This window comes from Pipra filicauda, unplaced genomic scaffold, assembly GCF_003945595.2.
Source record: "Pipra filicauda isolate LSUMZ 115617 unplaced genomic scaffold, ASM394559v2 scaffold182_size1470994_pilon, whole genome shotgun sequence".
Lineage (NCBI taxonomy): Eukaryota > Metazoa > Chordata > Aves > Passeriformes > Pipridae > Pipra > Pipra filicauda.
The window spans coordinates 642,466-662,320 of record NW_024104290.1 but is presented as its reverse complement, the minus strand read 5'-3'; the positions used below and the strand labels follow the sequence as shown (position 1 = coordinate 662,320).

At 47.1% G+C, this 19,855-nt stretch overlaps 1 protein-coding gene across 1 annotated transcript in view; it reads right to left on the bottom strand.

Moving 5' to 3' along the window:
* Window positions 1-4,847: 4,847 nt before the first annotated feature.
* LOC113987884 (CXADR like membrane protein) overlaps window positions 4,848-19,855 on the bottom strand; it is a 38,711-nt gene continuing 23,703 nt past the window's right edge. The window contains exons 2-7 of the mRNA XM_027721017.2: window positions 11,187-11,344; window positions 10,335-10,536; window positions 9,437-9,601; window positions 8,680-8,802; window positions 6,987-7,128; window positions 4,848-5,452 (exon numbers count right to left, since the gene is read on the bottom strand). Of these exons, the coding sequence (XP_027576818.2) occupies window positions 5,158-5,452; window positions 6,987-7,128; window positions 8,680-8,802; window positions 9,437-9,601; window positions 10,335-10,536; window positions 11,187-11,344 (1,085 nt within the window). The 3' untranslated portion in view covers window positions 4,848-5,157. The remainder of the gene's footprint in view (window positions 5,453-6,986; window positions 7,129-8,679; window positions 8,803-9,436; window positions 9,602-10,334; window positions 10,537-11,186; window positions 11,345-19,855) is intronic.

The following is a 19,855-nucleotide window of genomic DNA, read 5'->3' as shown; positions in this document are numbered from 1 at the left end:
TTTCCACAGAGCAAAATCCACCTCAGCGTCTCCCTGCTCCATAATCCGTCCCAACTGTCCTTATCCATCAGCAGCTCCAAAGTAAGCCAAGGCACAGGGTGTTCCCCCACATTGGCACGTCCCTGCTGCTCACTTGCAGTTCCCAGCAGGGATTATTTCTGTGGAAATAATGGAAATAATGTGGAAAGCAGGCTGTGTCACATCCCTTGGGATCAGGGGAGCACGTGGACACCACACAAACACTGGGATGGTCCCAGCACCTGAGGCTGGAGCAGAGGTCAGGAATCACCTGAGGTCGGGCTGAGGACTCCATCCAGTGTTTACACGGCGTGAAGGGCAAGTGGAAAAGTCAGGGAGTCACCAGGAGGAGGGAACACAAGATAAGAGCTCTCAGCGTGACCCCTGACCAGGTACACCCTGTCCAGAGTACACCCTGCTCCCATATTACACCAGAGATGCTCCTCGGTGTAACTCACACTCAACACACCACACACAGGTGCAGTGCTGTTAGCCTTTGGAGTTTTTTTTTGTTTGTAAATCATGAGCAGAATTCCAGCAGGACCTAAGAATAGCAGCACCTGCACCTCGAAATTCCACAGTGACATTTAGATGTGCAACCACACTTGGCAGAGCAGAGTGATAGCAAGTGAAGGGAGCCCGGAACAGCAGTGAGTCAGTGCAGGGAGGAGGGCAAATGACTCATTACATTAGGAATTAAAGGCTGTTAACCAACTGGACCAAAGTAGCTCATTTACTGTGTATCAGAAAAATTAAGGCTTGGCAGGCTGGACACTGTTAAGTATTTTGTGTGGAGTTTCTTCAAATTACTGATTCCAGTTATTTCTGGACGTGAATTTAGTACGTTAGGGATCAAGCACTGCTTCTCCTTTAAGAGTTTAAAACAGAATTGGGAGGAGAATAGAGATTATCAAAGACATTCCTCCTGCTCACAGCAGCAACATTTATTTATACAACACTTGCATCTACACTCCCTGGCTGAAGTTTGAAAATCACACATTTGCAAGGCCATCCCTTCCCTCTCCCACCACATTCTCCCCCTCCAGCGTGTCAGTACAAACGGATCCAGGTTAAAAATAACCCCAGATTCCTGATACTGTACAAAAGTATGCAACTGCTCCACTCCTCTGAAAATCCCTAATCAGGATTTTTAATGTCACCAACTCCAGTGGGAGCCAGTGACAGCATTTTCTCATGAATCAGGGACAGCCAGGACACACCTATGAGACCACTGCGTTCTGTTTTAAATCCTGTCTGGTTATGTTGCAATTTTTACTCCCAGATTTCAGAAAGGAGCACTGCTGATGTGGGGAGACCTCTGCAAAACACCCTCGGGGAGAGGAGGCTGAGAGAAATCAAGCACAATGACGTTTAGTTACCCTTAAAATCCCACCTCCAGCTCCCACACTGGAGATTCCTGTTGGCTGCCTCAAACTGTTCAGCTGCAGAGAAGATCTGAACTGTCTGAGCATGGGTCAGGTGGCTGTTCCAGGTTTCCTTGTCACCTCACAGCCCATGAGATCAGTGAAACACCGGCTGGTTCAGCAGTAAGGTCACAGGAGTGGGAGGATAATGTCACCAGGGGTTTATATCTGTGCTGGCACTATTTCCCACCTCAGTCCTCAGCCAGAATATCTCAGGTGGAAGAGCTCCATGGAAGACAAAACACCATTCACTCTGTACACCCAAGGTCTCACACATTTCATACCGTGGCCTGTAATTTAGACTGAAAAATACCCAGGAAAAAAAACCAGCTTCTCCATGTTTCCATGCAAATATGCAAATAGTCCTCATTGGCTTAAAAATGGTATTTTTAACTCTGTATTTTTTCCCTTGGATTCAGCTTGACAACATGTAATACATCACACCACAGAAGATGGAGCACTGTGCAAGTTGAGTTGAGCTGCAGCACTTTACTGCAGCACCTTTATTTATAAAACAACCAACCAAAAAAAAAATTATGAAATCATTGATTCAAAGGAATCAATAATAAATATTTGCTTTCCTCTGAGCTGTTCGGACACAGTACAAGTACACCAATTATAGCAGGTAGAAGAGATGGAAGCTTAGTTCAGCTGCTGAGAAACAAAAAGAAAGCTACATAACATGGTCTGCATTTAATCACACAAGTAATAACTGGTATATGACAGTAAATGCTTTAATACACTATTTTACAAAGAGTTTGGCTTATGGTTCATTTGCTTCCCTTGTGCAACTCCTGAAAGTAGAATACCTTTGGAATGATCTCTTTCTCCTGTTCCCTTTGAGTAATGAATTTTCCCTCTGGGTTTCCTGCTGGCAGCAGAAGTGCAGCACTGACTTTGTGTTCCCCTGGGAGATCTCTGATGTGGGGGCTGGAAAGCACCTCAGTGTCTCAGAGTTAGTGATTTTAAATCATTGTGGTGCCCACGTTCCCTAAGCAGGGCCACACACCTTTGTTGCATGGCAGGAGAGGTGCTTTTTCTGGCAGGGTTTCTATGCAGATACCTGGAAAGCAGGTACCTGAACTGCTTCCCAACAGGGCTTGGAACAGCCAGGAATGATCACACACTCCAGGCTTCAGCCATTCCTCCAACTGACCTTCACCAAAAGGCTCATAAACCTCTCAGCCCCTGCAGTCACACCGATGCCTCATAGGGCAAGGAGTGACTTCTCTGCTCCAGAAGGGTTGGGACACCAGGAGAGGGTTGCCACAGCTGATCTGTCCTGCAGCTAATTCCCAAAGGCCTCCAGAAACTCCGCCAGGAGCAGGCTGGTGCATTCTCCGAGCCTCCAGGCTGCAGACAGAGGATCCTCCTCCCTAATAATTACAAGTGACTCAAAGCCAGCCTTTGGTTCTCAGGCTGGGACCAGCTGAGCTGTTGGAATTGTCACCCTCAGTTTGTGGTGAGGAGCTCCTGCTTGCCCAGGCAGGACAGAAGCACTCGGGGGTTTGTGTGCACGGAGTGAGGATCCTCAGCTGCAGCACAGGTGACATGAAGCACAATAGGCAGCCACAGGAGAAGCCCCAAACTGCTTCAGCCATCCTATTCCTGCTCTTGGGATTCCCCCAGGGCTCAGGAAAAGAGCAACTGCAGAGGAATCACAGGCACTTACAGCTGCTGCAACGAACAGCTGATCAGGAATGTGCTCCTGGAGCACCCAGGGAAGCTCTCTGGGTAAAATGACAGAGGATCCAACACCAGGATCCAACACCATGGAAGCAGCAGCTTATCAAACACCTCACACCAGATCTCCTTTGCTTCAACCTGTGACTCAGGATTGTCTTCCCTGCACAACATCAGCACTTTGTCCTGCCAAGGGTTGACTCTGGGGTAGAGAAAGCGAGTGAAATTTTGGTACATCTGATGAAAATGGGTGACTGCTCCTAGGAAAAGCAGTTCTCACATAGTAGAGGGCAAGTTTGAAATCTATTTCCCATATGAAAGCAGCCCAAGCAGGGCTTGGCTTTGATCAGGTTGTTTAAGATCTCAAGTGAGGAAGTTATAATTCCAACCCTCAGTCAAAAAAGGAGATAAATTACAGTCCTAGAGTGAAAGAATTATAGATCTGTGGTTTTTCTGTGCAGGTCCATCTTCTATAGACTCATCCCACAAATTGAAGAAAACCTTCCCTCCCCTCAAATGGAAAAAAAAAGTCCACCCTCTTTTTTTTTAACAGAAAATCATCAGTCCAGGAATACAGGAATCTAAAACCTACAAGCTCAGTGTCTTGTGTGTAGCAGTGGTCAGAGCCAAGTCCTTCAGAGGAAAATACAAATGACAGAACTCTGCATCTGTCTCCCATCCTTTCCTATTGGCCTTCAACTTGAAGTGTAAGACTTTATGTTCCTTGCAAATGTTTAGTCTGGTTAATCACAAAAAATATTCTTTACAATTCTTGCAGTTTTTAAAGAACCTTGCTAAAGGTCTAAGCCTCAGCTATAGCACGTGGCCCAGCATTTGGTGTAGGAATGGGACAATGCACACAAATATCTCCTAGTGGAAGCAGCATTGTGCTGGTTTACCTGTCCCAGGTGTGTTTTCCTCATGTCCTTCAGTCTTACCTGGAGGCCACCTCAAGAGTGCTGTTGGTTCAGTCTTGGGAAGAGCTCTCCATAAGGCTTCTGCAGCACAGCTCACCCCAAAACTGGGGAACTCGCCACCTGCCAAGGACAAATATCTTCCAAATGCTTCATCCAGGCTTTTTGGTAGATTGGTGACCCTTCCCTTCTGAGGAACTGCCTCCCTCCTGGATTCAGGGCCCAGTTCTCATGTCACTAAGGCTCATTTGCCACAGACCCCACTCCAGAGGGGTTTCTGTGGCTTTGCAGTGCTGGCCATGAAAGCAGAGCAGGCTCCAGGCCGTGTCTCTGGGTGCACCAGTAAGTTTATTCTGGCAATTAAAGCACCTCTGTTTTCTTGACATAAAAGGTCCTTTCTCTTTAATACAGAGTTCAGTTCAGACACTTGCCTTAATACTGCATCTCCCGACCTGTTGGAGTGATCCTTTCATTTCCACTTCAGTTCTAGCCTCCAAAAGCATTTCACTAGAAGACTGAATGGAGAAAACGTGAAGCACCTTCAGTCCCCTTTGAGGCTGGACACCAGCCTGCCCTCAAAATCTTCAGGTGAGACCATGCATCTTTGAGAAAGTTCTCCAAAACCAGTACAAGAGACTTCTCCCTCCCCACAAAACCTCTCTCTGGCACATTATGCATCTTTATGTCTCTGTTGATCCCTTTTAAAAAATCCTGAGGTTTGGTTTCTTTTCACCTGCACAGCGCTTTGCTGTTGCAGTTTTTAAATGCTCAGTGTTCCATTTCCAAAAAAAAAAAAAAAACCAATAACAGATAATTTAAAAAGAAGCTCCCTTTTCCCTCAAATGGCTTCCTTTTTCCTCAAATGGCTCCTTTTTCCCTCAAATGTATCTTTCTTCAATAAAAGAAAATCCCGTATCGGAACTTCAATAAAAGAAAATCCTGTATCATAACCTCAGTGCTGGAAGATGTACGAGAGTTAAGTGGGAGGGCTTCTTGTGGTGTGAATAATCACGAGTGATTAAAATGAAGCTGACCAGGAAGATAATTAGCTAATCTAACAACTCCTATGTGGCTGGTGGTGTGTGAAGTGTTTCTGGGCGGCAGGAGCCTCCCGAGGGTCACACGGTCTGGAAGGCCCGGCTCTGGGCAGGCACCATCACCAGCGTGGCTCCCATTTTCATCAGGTTGTTGTAGTCGACCTTCTTTGGCTCCGTCTCCTTCCCTTCCATCGCCCTCTGGCTGTACTGGGGAGGGGTGAGGTGAGGGGTGGCTTCCGTGGACAAAGTCCGCTGGCTGCGGGAGGCACTGTTGGCTGTGGACCTGGTGGAGGAGGAACCTGAGCGGGAGCTCCTGGAGCCAGAGGAGGAGGAGCTGGGCTTGACCAGATGGGCCTTGGGTGCCTCTGCATCTTCTCTGCAACCAAACAGATGGCAGGGGCTCAAACACCACTTCCTCATTTCACCACTGCCATAAGCAGTTGCTCCCTGAAGCTGCAAATCACCAGGGAGTATCTGTCCAGGAATAATTTCTGTTATCTGCTTTCTGAATTCTGTGCTCTGTAACTTGGTGGACTGAACCCCCTATTGCCCTGCAGAGCTGCTGGTCAAACAGGTTTGGAATAAACACACACACAGCTCTGTGTGTGGAACAAATAACAAATACCAAGTGTCACTGCAAACAGCTCAGATAGAACTGTCTGCTCTGTAATCCTGACTCATAATGAGAAATGGCCTGGGCAAGACTAGCTGAAACCAGTTCTTCCACTTAAAATAACCTGTGGGTAGAGAAAGAAGTGCAAGAACTGGGTCCTGAGAGAAAGAGAGAGAGGATGTAACAGTCAGGCGTGAAAAGGTGATACAAGAGGGTGAGGCTCCAACTGAAAATTCATGCAAGGTGAGAAAGCAAAGAAAGCAGGAAAAAGGGAAGGGAAGGAATCAGCAGAGGCTGCTTTCAGGCTGGCAACCTGAGTGTGAGGCAGAGGAATCAGCTGCTGAAGGGATTACAGAGATGTCATATGAGGGCAGTCATACAAATAGACACAAAGATGGATCAAGGCACGGGGGTTGTTTCTTCCAGGGCGGGAGCAGCTAAAACTCCTTCCTGGAAATAGATCTTTCCAGTGCTTTCCTTCCTGAGGGGTTTAGGCTGGGTTGGCTGGAGACCAATCTCTGCTTAGGGGAGTTAAGGGGCAGGCCTGGAACAGATGAGCTCCAAGACATGTGTCAGCATTGCCGGGGTGAGACTGCTCCCCTCACAGACAGCTCAAGGATTGCTCACCCAGGCTAAATCCAGAGCACAGTTGTTCAGAAGGCTCAAGGAGGACTGAGAGAACCTGCCAGTCTTGGAGCATTCCCAATAAAAACTGCGATTGAGAAGGAGAAAGGAGAAGGAGAAAGAAGGAGACAGAAAAGGAGGAAAAAGAAGGTGAAGGAGAAGGAGAGAGAAAAAGAAAGAAAGAAAGAGAAAGAAGGAGAAGGAGAAAGAAGGAGAAAGAAAGAAAGAGAAAGGAGGAGAAAAAGAAAGAAGGAGAAAGAGAAGGATAAAGGAGAAAGAGAAAGGAGAAAGGAGAAGGAGAAAGAAAGAAGGAGAACTAAAACCCCCCAAACCCTCTCAGAGCCACAATGGGCAAGTGGGTTGGATTTAACAGCGTAAAAGATTATGCAAATGCTTTAAAATGCTGAAATTGCAAATGTGAGAGAGAGTTTTATGCTGATTTGCCCCGGGGGTGTGGGGGGGAAGTTTAATCTGATTTTCTGGAAAGTCTTCACAGAGATTCTCACAAGTGAAGAAATTAGTCAGTGCTATTTCACAGAGACTTTAAAAGCTATTTAGAACAAACTTTGGCAACACTTATCCCTACTTACAGGGACTTAAATCCTTACTGAAAAGATGTGTGAAACTGCGAGGAGGGAGCGTGGGAGGTGGGGGATTAAGTGCAAGGCGTTACCTGATTTCATTTGGTGCCTCCTCTTCCTCATATCTCTTCTTTTCTTTCCTCCTTATCGTCAGCCTCACCACCAGGAGGAGGAGGGAGAGTCCCACCACCACCCCACACGCTGCCCCGGCGATCATGCCGATATTTTGGGCATCTGTTGTCCGGAAAACAGATGGATTAGTTGATAAATTCTCACTGGAGTTGCGCGGTCGGGTTCTAGTCGCCACTACAACTTACAGCACCGGGTATAAATCAGTGCCAGTTTGTTTATTTAGGTGTGTCTCCACACAGAAGTTGAACCAGTTTATCTCCAGGCACTGTCGCTGAAGCTGAGCTGAGGGTGAGAAGAGCTCTGGAAGGGTGGGATCACAAGTGCTGTGCCTTCAGCTGTGGGTCAGAGTGAAACGAGGAGGAAAAACCCTCCCCTCTGAGCACAGAGCCACCGAAAGCACAGACATGTGGAACACGGCACCGAGCAGGTTCCTGGAGGCACGAGAGTGTTTGAACTGCGAATGTTTCCCCGGGAGGATTTTTTTTTCCCCCCCTTCAACTTACCCTGCAGTGATTACAACCCCTTTTCCAGAAAGAATTATTTAATCGTGGGGGAAAAAGTGACCCGAGCTGGGGTAGAGAGAGGAAGAAAGAGGTAGAAAGAAAAGAGCATCCTGTGCGTGGCATTTTTTCCTCCAAAACAGAAAAGATGAGACATTTCCCAGCGATTACGGGCCCTTGGTTGATACTTTATGACAACTTCTGGTCGGTTGGGCTGGGCTTGGCTAAAAGTTGTTTCCTTAAGGCTCGTCCCTACGGAGGGTTTAGCAAACCCGAGTGAGGTTTTAAACCAATTCGGTTCAATTGGCATAAAAGCTGCCCGGACGCTTTTACTTCAGATGCCTGAGGCAAACCGGTTTTCCTTGCTGCGTGACCGTATTCCAGTTATTTCAGGCTCGGTCGGGCAGAAAAAGTTCCAAAAGCTGTGGAATCTCCAAGAAGAGACCTCGCCATTAGCAGTCTTTTATCACAGCAGTTCGAGCTCCTGCTGATCTCCTTTGAGAGCTGCTAAACTCTATTGTTGGGATTTTTAGGTGCTAAACTCCACCCTTTTCCTGGCATGAATATGCAAAGGACGCTCCACCCTTTATGGGTTTTATCAGCTAGAACACAGATTTTAACTTCTGGTGCTCCGGACAGAATTTATTAAATTTGGATTAAAACCAAAATGTCAACAGTTGCTCCACGTTACTGTGTGTCACAATCAGCCCTTCCAGCTGTCTTTAGATAGTTCAGTGTCCCGAGTGCAACAGATAAATAATTTGGAATTGAACTGATGGAACATCCACAGAAGGAGTTTATACCTGAGAACAATATGCAGCCACTCCAGCCAGAAGTACCTCAAAAGCTGCAGGCTCTGGAACCTTTAACTCACAGTTTTCCCTCCTTTTATGCCATTAGTCATTCTGAAAATCAACATTTCTAACAGACCGAAAAATCTGAGCCCAAATGATGTTTTAGTCACTTTAGGTTGTGATGTTTTTTGTCACTTTAGGTTGTGATGTTTTTATCACTCTAGGTTATACAGAGGGCTGCTGTGCAAACCCTAACTGCAATAAATAAGTATAAATAAGAACTGTTTTATGGGATTAAAGTACAAAAGGGCAAAGGTGTGGCCCCACGTGTGTGAACCCCAGTTTGCAGCAGTACTTACGCTGCACTGTCACCTGCACAGCACAGCTCTCCTGCCCAGCCTCGTTGGTGGCCACACACTGGTACAACCCCGTGCTCATCTGGGTGAGGTTCTTCAGCAGGACTTGCCCAGGATTAGAAATGTCTGAAACGGGAGAAAACACCACTGGGATTAATCAACGTTCCCAGAGCTCTGGGAACTGCCCCGACTCACTGACCCTGGAATTGAGGAACAAGGCTGGGGAAGGGACTGGAGCACAAGTCCTATGAGGAGAGGCTGAGGGAGCTGGGGGGGCTCAGCCTGGAGAAGAGGAGGCTCAGGGGAGACCTCCTCACTCTCTGCAACTCCCTGACAGGAGGGGGGAGCCAGGGGGGGGTTGGTCTCTTTTCCCAGGCAACCATCAGCAAGACAAGAGGGCTGGGTCTGCAGCTGTGCCAGGGGAGGGTTAGGTTGGAGATCAGGAAGAATTTCTTTGCAGAGAGGGTGCTCAGCCATTGGAATGGGCTGCCCAGGGAAGGGGGGGATTCTCCATCCCTGGAGGTTTTTAAGCAGAGACTGGATGTGGCATCAGTGCCATGGGCTGGGAACCACGGCGGGGTTGGATCAAGGGTTGGACTTGATGATCTTGGAGGTCCCTTCCAACCCAGCTGATTCTGTGATTCTATGATTCTATGAACTGCCCCTCTGGAATTGAGGAACTGCCCCTCTGGAATTCAGGAACTGCCTCTCTGGAATTGAGGAACTGTCCCTGTGGAATCGAGGCAATGCCCGGACTTACTGACTCTGGAGTTGGGTGGGAGGTGCTCAGCTCTGTCCTCCTCGTCGATGCGCTGCCAGCGGTAGGAGATGGGCACGGTGCCAGAGGCAGAGCGGCACTGCAGGGACAGCTCCTTCCCTTCCAGCATCTCCCCCTCCAGCCAGCACTTGGGCTTGGAAGGTTTCTCTAGGGGGAGCAGAAGACAGGTCATGCAAACACAGCAAACCCTTTCTTTGGCAAGGTACAGTCATTGAAGCAGCTTCCAAGAGCTGCCTTCCCTGGAACGTGTTCAGGAATCACACCAGTGATGGATTTTAGGGGATTGAGCTGCAATTGTGTGCAACTTCTCAGTGTGTTTATGATACTCTGTGGAGCTGTACCACCACATTCCTCTTCTGGGCACTATTTAGAGAACATCCTTTCCCTCCCCCTACTTCCCCATTTCTTCCTTTTCCCCACAGCACCTGTCAGGACACAGCACTTCTTCCACGGGATCACAGTGTACATGGAAAAGCCAACCTATGAGCTGAACTCAGGGAAAGGAAATACTAATTATGGCAGCCTATTTGTCACCTCCACTGACTTGGGACCAGGCTGGGGTCCTGGGACATGAACTCACAGCACATAGCAGGAGATATGGACAGGGTGATCAGCCCAGTTTGGGTGATGAGATCATCGGGATAATTTAAAGAACAGTTCATATGTTGTTGTGGATAATCACTTACCTCAAACCCACTCTTTAGGCTCTTCCTGTGGCCTGTCCTTTGCCAAAAAAACACAAAGGCAGACATGGAGTTGGACAGGGAAACCTGACTGTGAGATGTCTCTGTGCATTTATACCCTGCTGAAATAAATCTCTCTCCAGGAAGCGAGTCTGGAATTATTTTTTTTTTTTTTTTTAGCAATAAAGTGTCCTTACCTACCACCTTGAGGGTGATTCGAGACCATTCGTACCGCCCAGCATTTTTCACCTTGCAGATGTACTTCCCTGCGTCGCTGGACTGCAGGGAGATGATCTGTAAGGAGGCATCTCCAGCCAGGAAGTTGGATGTGAAGGAAACACGGCCTTTCTGCTCCTCATTCAGGTCGTCATAGACACGGCCCCCGGAGTAGGTGATCACCTGAGGGGCACAGACAGGCACTGACAGCCAGCTGGGATTGTACTTTCACACAGAACAACAAATAAAGCCTTTCCAGGAACTCCAGCCCAAGGTTCTGCCTGGTTAAGTGACTTGCCAAGGGTCACACAGGAAACCTGTGGCAGGGTGGAAAATTAAACCTGGATTTCTAGTCTGAGAATGGCACATAAAGTGTATTTATGCTAGAGATTGGAGCATTTATACAACTGTCAAAATAGACATCAGCTCATGTCACAATATATCCAAGCAGTCTGTAGGCTTGGCTGAGCTAATTTAAGTTACTGCAGACCTCATTTTTATAAGTACTGAACTCCTGTATGTTTTTCCTGAAACCAGGGATTCAAAAACCGGGCCTGCAAAACCCAAGGTCGTTTTGGAAAACCTGAAGGGCAGTTCTGAACTTGAAATATTATCAGTCACCCTGGGATAAAGGAAACGTGATTGTAACAGAACCTGCTCCAACACAGCACGTGTGGCTATCAAATAACCTTTATGCGTGATAAATCTCTCTAAATCAGCCGTGTTTTCTGAAGGTCAGCAGAGTAACTTGCAGGGATCATCACAGGAGTTTTGTTAAATCAGTGGCTGGTGGTGTGAAGGCAGAAAGAAGAGGATTTTCTCAGCCAACCTACCGCTTTCTGCACGGTTTCCGAGATGTGCAGCAGCCACTCGATGTCCAGGCTGCCCTGCTCCAGGAGGCCCAGGCTGTGGTGACAGGGCAGGGTCACGTTTTCCTCAGCCACCCTCTTAAACTCAGTCTGAGCCTTGCACATCCAAACAGAACAGGAAGCTGGAAAACAGATGCCAGTGGTCACAGTTCAGGGGGGCATCTCTGCCCTGGGGGGTCTCACCAGCCAGGTCTCGGCTGGATTCCTCCTCCTTTGCTTCCAGCATCAAAGAAAACCCACCAGCTTGGCTTCCTGGGCAGATTGCAGCTGATGAAAGGGGACATTGCTACAAACACAGGCATTTTCACACCCATATTGGAGCAGGGAGAGCAGATGGCTTCACACTGCAGAGCTGTCAATACTGAACTCACACCCACACCCTCTGTGCACTCCAGATAAACCCCTCAGTTTTGCCTTCACCTCTTATCACCTTAATTTAAAAGCAGTAATTCCACCCAGATATCCTTCAGAGCCCATCACTTTATCCCTGTGTCACTCTGACAAGGCTTGGAGTCTCTTCCGTGGTGATGCTCTTTTATTTCAGCACTGGAAATAAAAGACCGGCCTGGGAGGAAGAGGGTTAAACTTCAGAAAAGCGTGGTACAAGTAGGACAGGGAAGTGTCTTTGAACAGCAACGTCAGGAAAAAATATAAATTGCCAAAAAGCGTTTGTCAGGATTTTAAACAGAAAGAAAAACGGGAGGAAAGTGCCAAGTGGACCCACTAGAGGGAAGCAGAGCCCTTGAAATGTCAGCCAAAAAACCCAAAATGTGTGTTAACGCCCTAAAACCTGGCCCAGGAGATGATACACCGCAGAAAAATAGGATGTTCGGCCAGCACTGTCTGTTCGAGTTTTGACACTGCATCCACACTAAAACTGAATAAAAATCAGGGATCAATGGTTGGATTTGCCCATCTCCAACTTCTGAACGTGGACACGCCATGGTAAGTTCAAACTCAGTTAAAAACTGACCCAAAAGATCAGAGGTGTGGAAAATTACAGGCATTTGGGGGCAGGGATCCCCCAGGTCTGCCCTGGCACCAAATATTTTCCAACCAGGTTTCCACGGGGATTTCTAGGGCACAAATGCCATCTGCCTCCTGGGTATGAATCCTCAGAGGGCAGTTGGGTTGTTCTTCAGTTTTGTTGTTCAAGAGAAAATCCTAAAAACATGGGGTTTTTTCCCTGCGAAAAGAGAGATTAAATATTTTGCTTCTTGGGCCAAATATTGTGAAACTGGGAGAGTTCACAGCCCTGGGAAGTCACATTGTGACTGAACACACAGCCCACAGCAGGAGCATAAGCTGTTCCTGTTACACAGGCTGAATTTGTTCCTATACTTGTATTTAAAGAGTGGATCCTCAGCCTTCCCTTTACCTTGAAGTGAAAGACAGAGAGAAAAATTACATCCAAGACGACACTTGTTCAGCTCTGCTCCTTCAGGAGCAATTTGGAAAATTCCTTTTGGAAATTAGAAAACGTAGAATTTGGCTTTTAGAAAATTCCTTTTACTCTCAGACCTACCTCTGAGTTGTTACCATGAGCATCCCCCAGCTCCTAATTTATGCTTCCCAAACACTTTATAAAAAGGTTTCATCTACTACACTCATGCACCTTTATAGAACACCCAGAATTACAAGACAGGTGGAGCCTTGCAAAGGATTAATCCCTCCTCCCCTGCATTGATCCCGGCATGAATTAATGACAGTGAAAGCTCCTTTTCAGCCACATTAGCTGCTTTCTTTAAAGGGAAGAGTAATCCAGTTTATCACTGGATTCGCCGCTCTCAAAGCTCCATCTGCCAAATACAATTACACGTCGTGCCCAGGACGAGCCCTGCTCTCCCCTCAGCTCCCATTGCTGCGGGCTGCCCTCATTAGCGCCCTCATTAACGCCGGCCCTTGTTAGATGGTGATCAATAACCTTAATTTAACCACCACAATAGGGACCGTTCGCATCCCATTTGCGGCGCTGTCAAAGCCCGGTGCCAGCGGAGCGCTGCGGGTTTGGGCACACTGCGGTTTAAAACTTGACTTTACATTAAAAGTCTCGGTTAGCATTAAAAATCGCCGCTCGAGAGGGTGTAAGAAGTATCATTTCCATTCCTTTCTAGCTTGGACACACCGGTTTTAGGGGAGCTCACAGTCTGGTACTGCTCCCAGCAAACATCCCTGAGGAAGGGCCTTCTACCTCAGAACTCATCTTCTAAATGGGAGTAAGAGAAGAGAAATAATGACTACAAATTTCTAAAGCCTCCCTTTTTCTATTTTTCAAAGGTGCCTGCAATCAGAAATAATTTGGAGCCGATTCACCATTAAACCAATAACCAGATCCTCACACACTGTACACTGTGCATACTTTTCTATAACATCATTTTTAAAAGTCTTATTAAAACCCCCTTGTCTTGTCTCTTTAATCCTTACTAGTGGTGTAACAATGCCCACAAGCTCCCAAAGAAGTTTAAGTTTTGCTGGTGTTTTAAACAAGACACTCACTTTATTTTCTTGCCAGGCAGCTGTAACTGTACAGAATTAAAAGGAAGCTCAGAACAGCTGCATAAAAGTACCCAGAGAGGTGCCAGTTACAGAAATTACTCGTGAAAAATCCAGAGAGAGCTCAACGTGAACAATCCTGATGTTTTCCACAGTTTGGGGAGGGTCTTGCGGTAACAAGCAGGGATGAAATGGAAATTTTAACTTTAGACACGTGCTGGAATTTCCCTTATATACCTCAAATAGAAAAAGCAGCTAGAAACATATGCAGGTCCCTTCTAGGTTATTAAAAGTGGTTTATTATTCAAAGAAGAATAAAGGCCGTCTGAAGTTATATTTGTGTAGATGAGACCATGCAAGCAGGTCGGAGAAATGGGATGCTTTTAACTAAGCCTCCCTCCTCCCCAGTTTAAGTTTTATTTAAACGGCTGCCAGAGGAGGGTGTCTGCTTATGGACAGCCCCTTCCAGCAGCAGTGGCCGGGACACACATGGATTGCAGAGGAATTTGCCCCTGGGAGCCCCTTTCTGTGCTGGATGGTGCCCAAGCGGCTCCAAACCCTTTCTTTCCAAAGCTCCGCAGCCACGCGAGGGCAGAGCCCGCCCGGAGCCTGAAGGGCTGGATCTGGCTCGCGAGAGATGAGACAATGGATGATTTTCCCAGAAATCCGATCCAGGAGTAACGCCACATGTATGCAGGCTCCGCTGTTCTTACCCGAAAAACCCTCTTCCCCTTCCTGTGGGCAGCTCTTTGTGCTGGGAGCAGCAATTTGGGAAGCGCTTCTTCCAGCTTTGCTCAGGTTTTTACTCAGCCCCCGTCCCACGACTTCAGAAAGAGGTGGGATTGTTTTTCCTGCTTGTTTTCCAACCGCAGCATTTGGGGAGCCTTAGAAAAAAACCCCAAGCCTTGGGTGCAGTGCCAGGCTTGGTGCCACACCACAGGAGAGCATGTTCAGCATTCGGGGGGGAGACTTTGCCTTGTTTGACTGTTCCCTCTATTGTTCAGAGCACAATAACTCACCGACACCCTGCAGACAAGGACAAAGGCTGTCTCAGCCCTCACCGATGCTTAAATCTCCAAGGAACACAGAGCCACAAAGATTTTAAACAAGCCCAAAGGCACCGCAGGCAGCGCCCACCCGGGTTTGGCAGGGGGAGGACACACAAAAAGGGATTTCAGCCCTCTCAGCCCCTTCTGCCTCACGTGCACGGCAGATTTTAGAGTAAAAAAAAGATGTGGGCAACAGCCTGCGTCTCTCTCGTGGAAAGATGTCAGCCTTAAAGTATTTCCCAGAACTCATTTCAGCATTTTGCAAGGACCACTGATTTCAAAACTGTGTTTTAAAGGAGTTTGAATTTCAGCAGAGTCAGCCCTTTGACATGGATGTGGAGGGAAGGAGCCACGTCCTGTACAACACTGAGTAAATTGGGACTGTGTATTTGGCCTTATCACAGATTATCATCATCCAAAGTAGTGTTTTCATGCCTGAATCCATACCCTGCTCACACTTACTTTCCTGTACATGAGGCTCACTTGATTTTCATGCCCATCCAATAACAAGTACATGTCTATACACAAACACACATATATACCAACATCAAATATACATTAACAGACAAGCAGAATCAAAGTGGAAATGAATGTTTTGCTGACATTTTTATTTGTAGGCAAATTCACATCCTAAAAGCTAAAGAGCTTCCAGATTTAAATCTTTCATTAAGTTCAGAAGGTTTGGATTAGGGAGCAATGCTAAAAATAGATTATGCTTTTTAAAAAGTAATAAGTAGTGCTGTATCACTTAACTGCTGGAATCAGGAGGAACAGCCTGGGGAAGAGTCAGAGAATCAAGATACAAGAAATGCATAATCATCCTTTGTAAACTTGGCCCAAACCATACCTACATTTAGGGTATGAATATCCAAAATGGGCCTTGAAAAGTTTCAGCTGCTCCAGCGAAGTTTATTCTTCAGCTACACTTACTATAATTTACCTTGGCTTTTTATCAAGGATGACATTTGCAGCAGGCTATTCCAAGACACTGATGTCCCAGGAGGAGTAGAAATAAAACCTGTAATTTTGCTGCAACTTGAGACGTCCTGTCCCAGCACCAGAGAGAGGGAAGAGACTCAGGAAGAGACTCAAATCTTCCCTGCACCAGCAAGGGCAGGAATTCCACTGGTATCCACACACACAGTTTATCCACTGTCTGAACAATTTCCACTCCACCTGAGATAGGTGCTCTGCCTGCTTTTGTTCATTAATATCAGAATGTTTCCTGGGTGAGAGTGTGACAGGAACAGTGAATAACCACTGATGTCAAGGCTCATCACATCCCCTCTGAAACAAGAACAGTTGCCCTACAGACAAGTTCTCAAGTGCAACCAATAATTCCCTGCTCTGATTTATTTAGAGGCTTTCCTGGGATACTCTTAAAAGTCATTTCCACGTCTGTCATTGCACTGTCTGAAAATGGGATCCTTCTGAGAAGGAGCTTTTGGCCCTGTAGTCCTCTGAATGACACACTGAAAAGCCAGGACACCTCAGGGCATCCAACAGTCCCATGTTAGAGCTGGTCTCAGCTAGACCTTCAGGCTGAACTCATTTAAGGTACTCATTTAAGTACCTCATTTCAGTAAAAATAATCCAAATCAGCAAGAACTGCCTACTTAAAGTTTAAATTAGCCCAGGGGGAATAAATATCCACAGAACTACACCGGAGTGTTCCTCTGGGTGAATAATCCTGCACTTTTGCCTCGCTGTTCTTGTGCTAAAATCAAAGCATCTGAAAACAGAAGAGGTCTAAATCATGTCTATACAGAAACAACATCTTGTGGAATATCTGAAAACAGAAGAGGTCTAAATCATGTCTATACAGAAATAACATCTTGTGGAATAAAAAACAAAAAGCCCAGGACAGTTGAAGCTCCGAACCACCCCTTCATTCCAGGAATTTAAGACATTTCACATCTGTTAGAGTTCAGTCCTGCTAGAGCCCTGTAGGAAATGATTTACTACCTTTCCTCAGGAAGAAGCAAAAGCCTCTTCCCCCTCTCCCCCACCCAGTGCTAACCAGCAAAACCTGAGCGTTTTGCAATAAGCAAATTCAGAATTTTCCATGCCTGAGTAGGAGGCTGACAAGTACTTTTATGGCCAAAGAGTCCCATCCCGAGCGAAACTTCGAGAGCTGCTTGCGTGACTTGGGAGCTAAATCAGCTCAGTGCTGAGGACACCCCGGACTGGTTTGACAGTCAAGTATTTGAGGCTCAGTGGGCCTTAAAATTAAACTCTGTTGAGAAGCCAAGCATCTTCCCCCTCCCAGTGCTGTTCTATAATGACAGACACGGGCACATCAGAGCTTTGATCTCCCCTGGGACTCTTCCTTCTTCCCCCAGTTTCTGCTGTGGAGAAAGGACAGTGAATATGTTGGTTTATTCCAGACTCAAGAAGGTCGACACCCCACTCATCCTCAGACCACACAGCCCTAATAGTTACCCTGACAGCATCTGGGGCCAAAATAAACATGGAATGGTGTCCTCCTACAGACAGACAGCTCTTCTGCATTCTTTGCACAAGTGGGGGCGGGCCAAGTCTCCTAAGGATAATTACCCGAGCCAAGGCTGTGCTCTGGGACATCTGCTTTGTGTATTCCTTGGCTGGCAGACACACAGAGGCCAAGGGTTGCCTTCTCCCGAGAGCCCCAGTGCTCCCAGTGCCCAAGCCCTGGCCCCAGTGCGTGCTGCCTGCAGCCGGCTCCCCTTTGATGGCAGGAATTTCCTTGGGAAGTGAAAGCATCCCAAATACCAAAAAAAAGGGAGATAAGAGTCAGCTCCCCCCGGAACGGGCTGGCTGTGGTGGAACAGAGAGGTCAGCCCAGCCCCAGCCCAATCCACACAGCCCTGCAGGGGCTCTGTAAGTGGAACCACATGTGCTGGAGGAGCCTGTTCAGACAGAAAGAAAGGGAAGAGCCCTGCATGTGGCAGAGTTTCCAAGTGGTGACGTGAAACGTTTGGAATTGGAACTGCAGAGGAGTGAGGAAGGCCCGAGGAGAACAGAAAAAAAAACACATTTCACAAAGCAAAGGCTCTGAATTTTAGAGGTTTGCAACAACTAAGCAGCAGTGCAGGAGGGGGCTGGAACTTGGCTGGTGATACACGGGTCCTGTGAACAGAAAATCACGAGCAGTCACCCACCAATCCTTCCCTGGGCATCCTTGGAGGACCCAGGGAAGGGACTTGAGGAATGATTGGTACCAGCACAGTGTCACAATGTGTGTCTAAATGTACTACAAATGTCTACATGAGATGGTCCAGTCAGGGCAAGTCTGGGTCTCACAAATGCCCCCAGCAGCAAGGATGCAAATTCCCCGAGGACAATCCACTAAGGAACCCCTGAATTTAAGAGAGGTGAAAGTGGTCCTGCAGCACCCAGAAACCACATGCAACTAAGGATCTTACCTATACATTCATACAGTCAAGAGGTAAAATTCTATCCCTGAAAGTGCCAACAGAAAGTTTGCCTTCAACACCAACCCACACAACTGAATCCAAAGTCTAGGGAGACTTGGGAATATTGGGAAAAAGCCCATTGAAGCATTCCATTAGCTGAGGGCCTTCCCAGGCAGCTCTGGGTGTGCTGTGGCTTTCCTTTTTTTCCTCGTTGCACTTCAGAAACCAAGTGCATGTAGGAGATTGTGGGTTTACATCCCCGGAGACCCAAGAACAGAAAACAAGGCACCAGAACTGCATCTTCCAATTTAATGGTTCACGGAGTGCTTGGGCAGGGGAACGTGTGAAATCCCTTTGCCTTTAGTCCAGGCAGTTTTATCAGTGAAATGGTCCAGGTGTCTCCTGTTTACAGCAACACAGCTCAGCCAAGCCTTTCAGAAATGCAGCTGCTGATTTCAAGCTGTGAGGACTAGATGTGTGCAGAGACCTTGTCAGTGCAGATCTCAGGTTCCTTGAGGGATGAAGCACCTCTGGCTGCCTGATATTCCCTTTCTCTTCAAGCCTGTGAGATAAATACAGTACTTCATGCACCTTAAAGCTTTGTATTGAGGGAAGCAAGAAAACTGCACATTCCAGCCCTGAACATCAGGAATTTCACTCCTTTTGCCTGGTTTCAAACCAGGCTTGAAAGTGTGAGGAGGAATGTGGTTTCAATAATAATTTCTAGGATGTCTTTTGTCTGAGAAATGAGGCCTCTGTCTCCCAGGGAGCCTATTGTTGCTGTCAGTTCAGGGACACACAAATGAAGGCACACAGAAATGAAGTTATCTGCCCAAGGCAGACACCAAGCAGAATCCAGAATACAAACCAAAAGAGACAGCAACAAAACTGTTTTCAAAATAGTTTTTGTCCATCAGATCTCTCCTCACCCATTTTGAAATCCAAGGAGTGGGTTGCATCAGCTGAGGTAACTCCGAAAATTGGGGAGAGAAGAAGAGACTTGAGAGATTGATAGAGATTGCCAATAAAACCAGTTGTACTGAGGATTCCCTCTCTTTTTTTATATCCCTTAGCCCAGTGTAAGATGTTAACTAGAAAGCACTGAATTAACTGTGCTTTTCTGCTACTTTTTGTCGTGGAAATCCAGCTTTTTTTAAACTTGCCAAAAAAAGGTATCAGGAAACCCGGGGTATTCACAGGTGAGCTTCATCCCTTCCTGCAGCTTCCTCTCAGATCTCATTTCCAACAAAGTTTGATGTAGTTTTAAGGTACAGCCTCCAGTCCCTGCTCAGCACATCCCTGTTACCTCCCTGAGATGTTCAGTTGTGGGCTCCTAATTGCACATAACAGGGGCTGACATCTCACTTATCCACGACAAGCCCCACTAATGTGATACAAAATGAATGCCTAATGTATTAGCACTCTGTCACTTTTCATATCCACTCAGCCTCAAAGCCTGGGCCACAGCCTGCCCTGAGGCAGGAGATGAACAGCAGCAGCTCCTCCCCATCACCCCCAGAAGTCTTGTGAATGAGACATTCAACTTAAACACTTCAGAGCTGAACCTGAGGTTCAGTCCCTGAGCTCTGAGCACAGGACCAGGAACAGCAGCAGCTCAGAACTCCAGGAGAGTTGTGGTCACAGGCACTGGCAATGCAGCTCTTTATTTCTCACCAGTGCTGGTGTGGTTTGCATC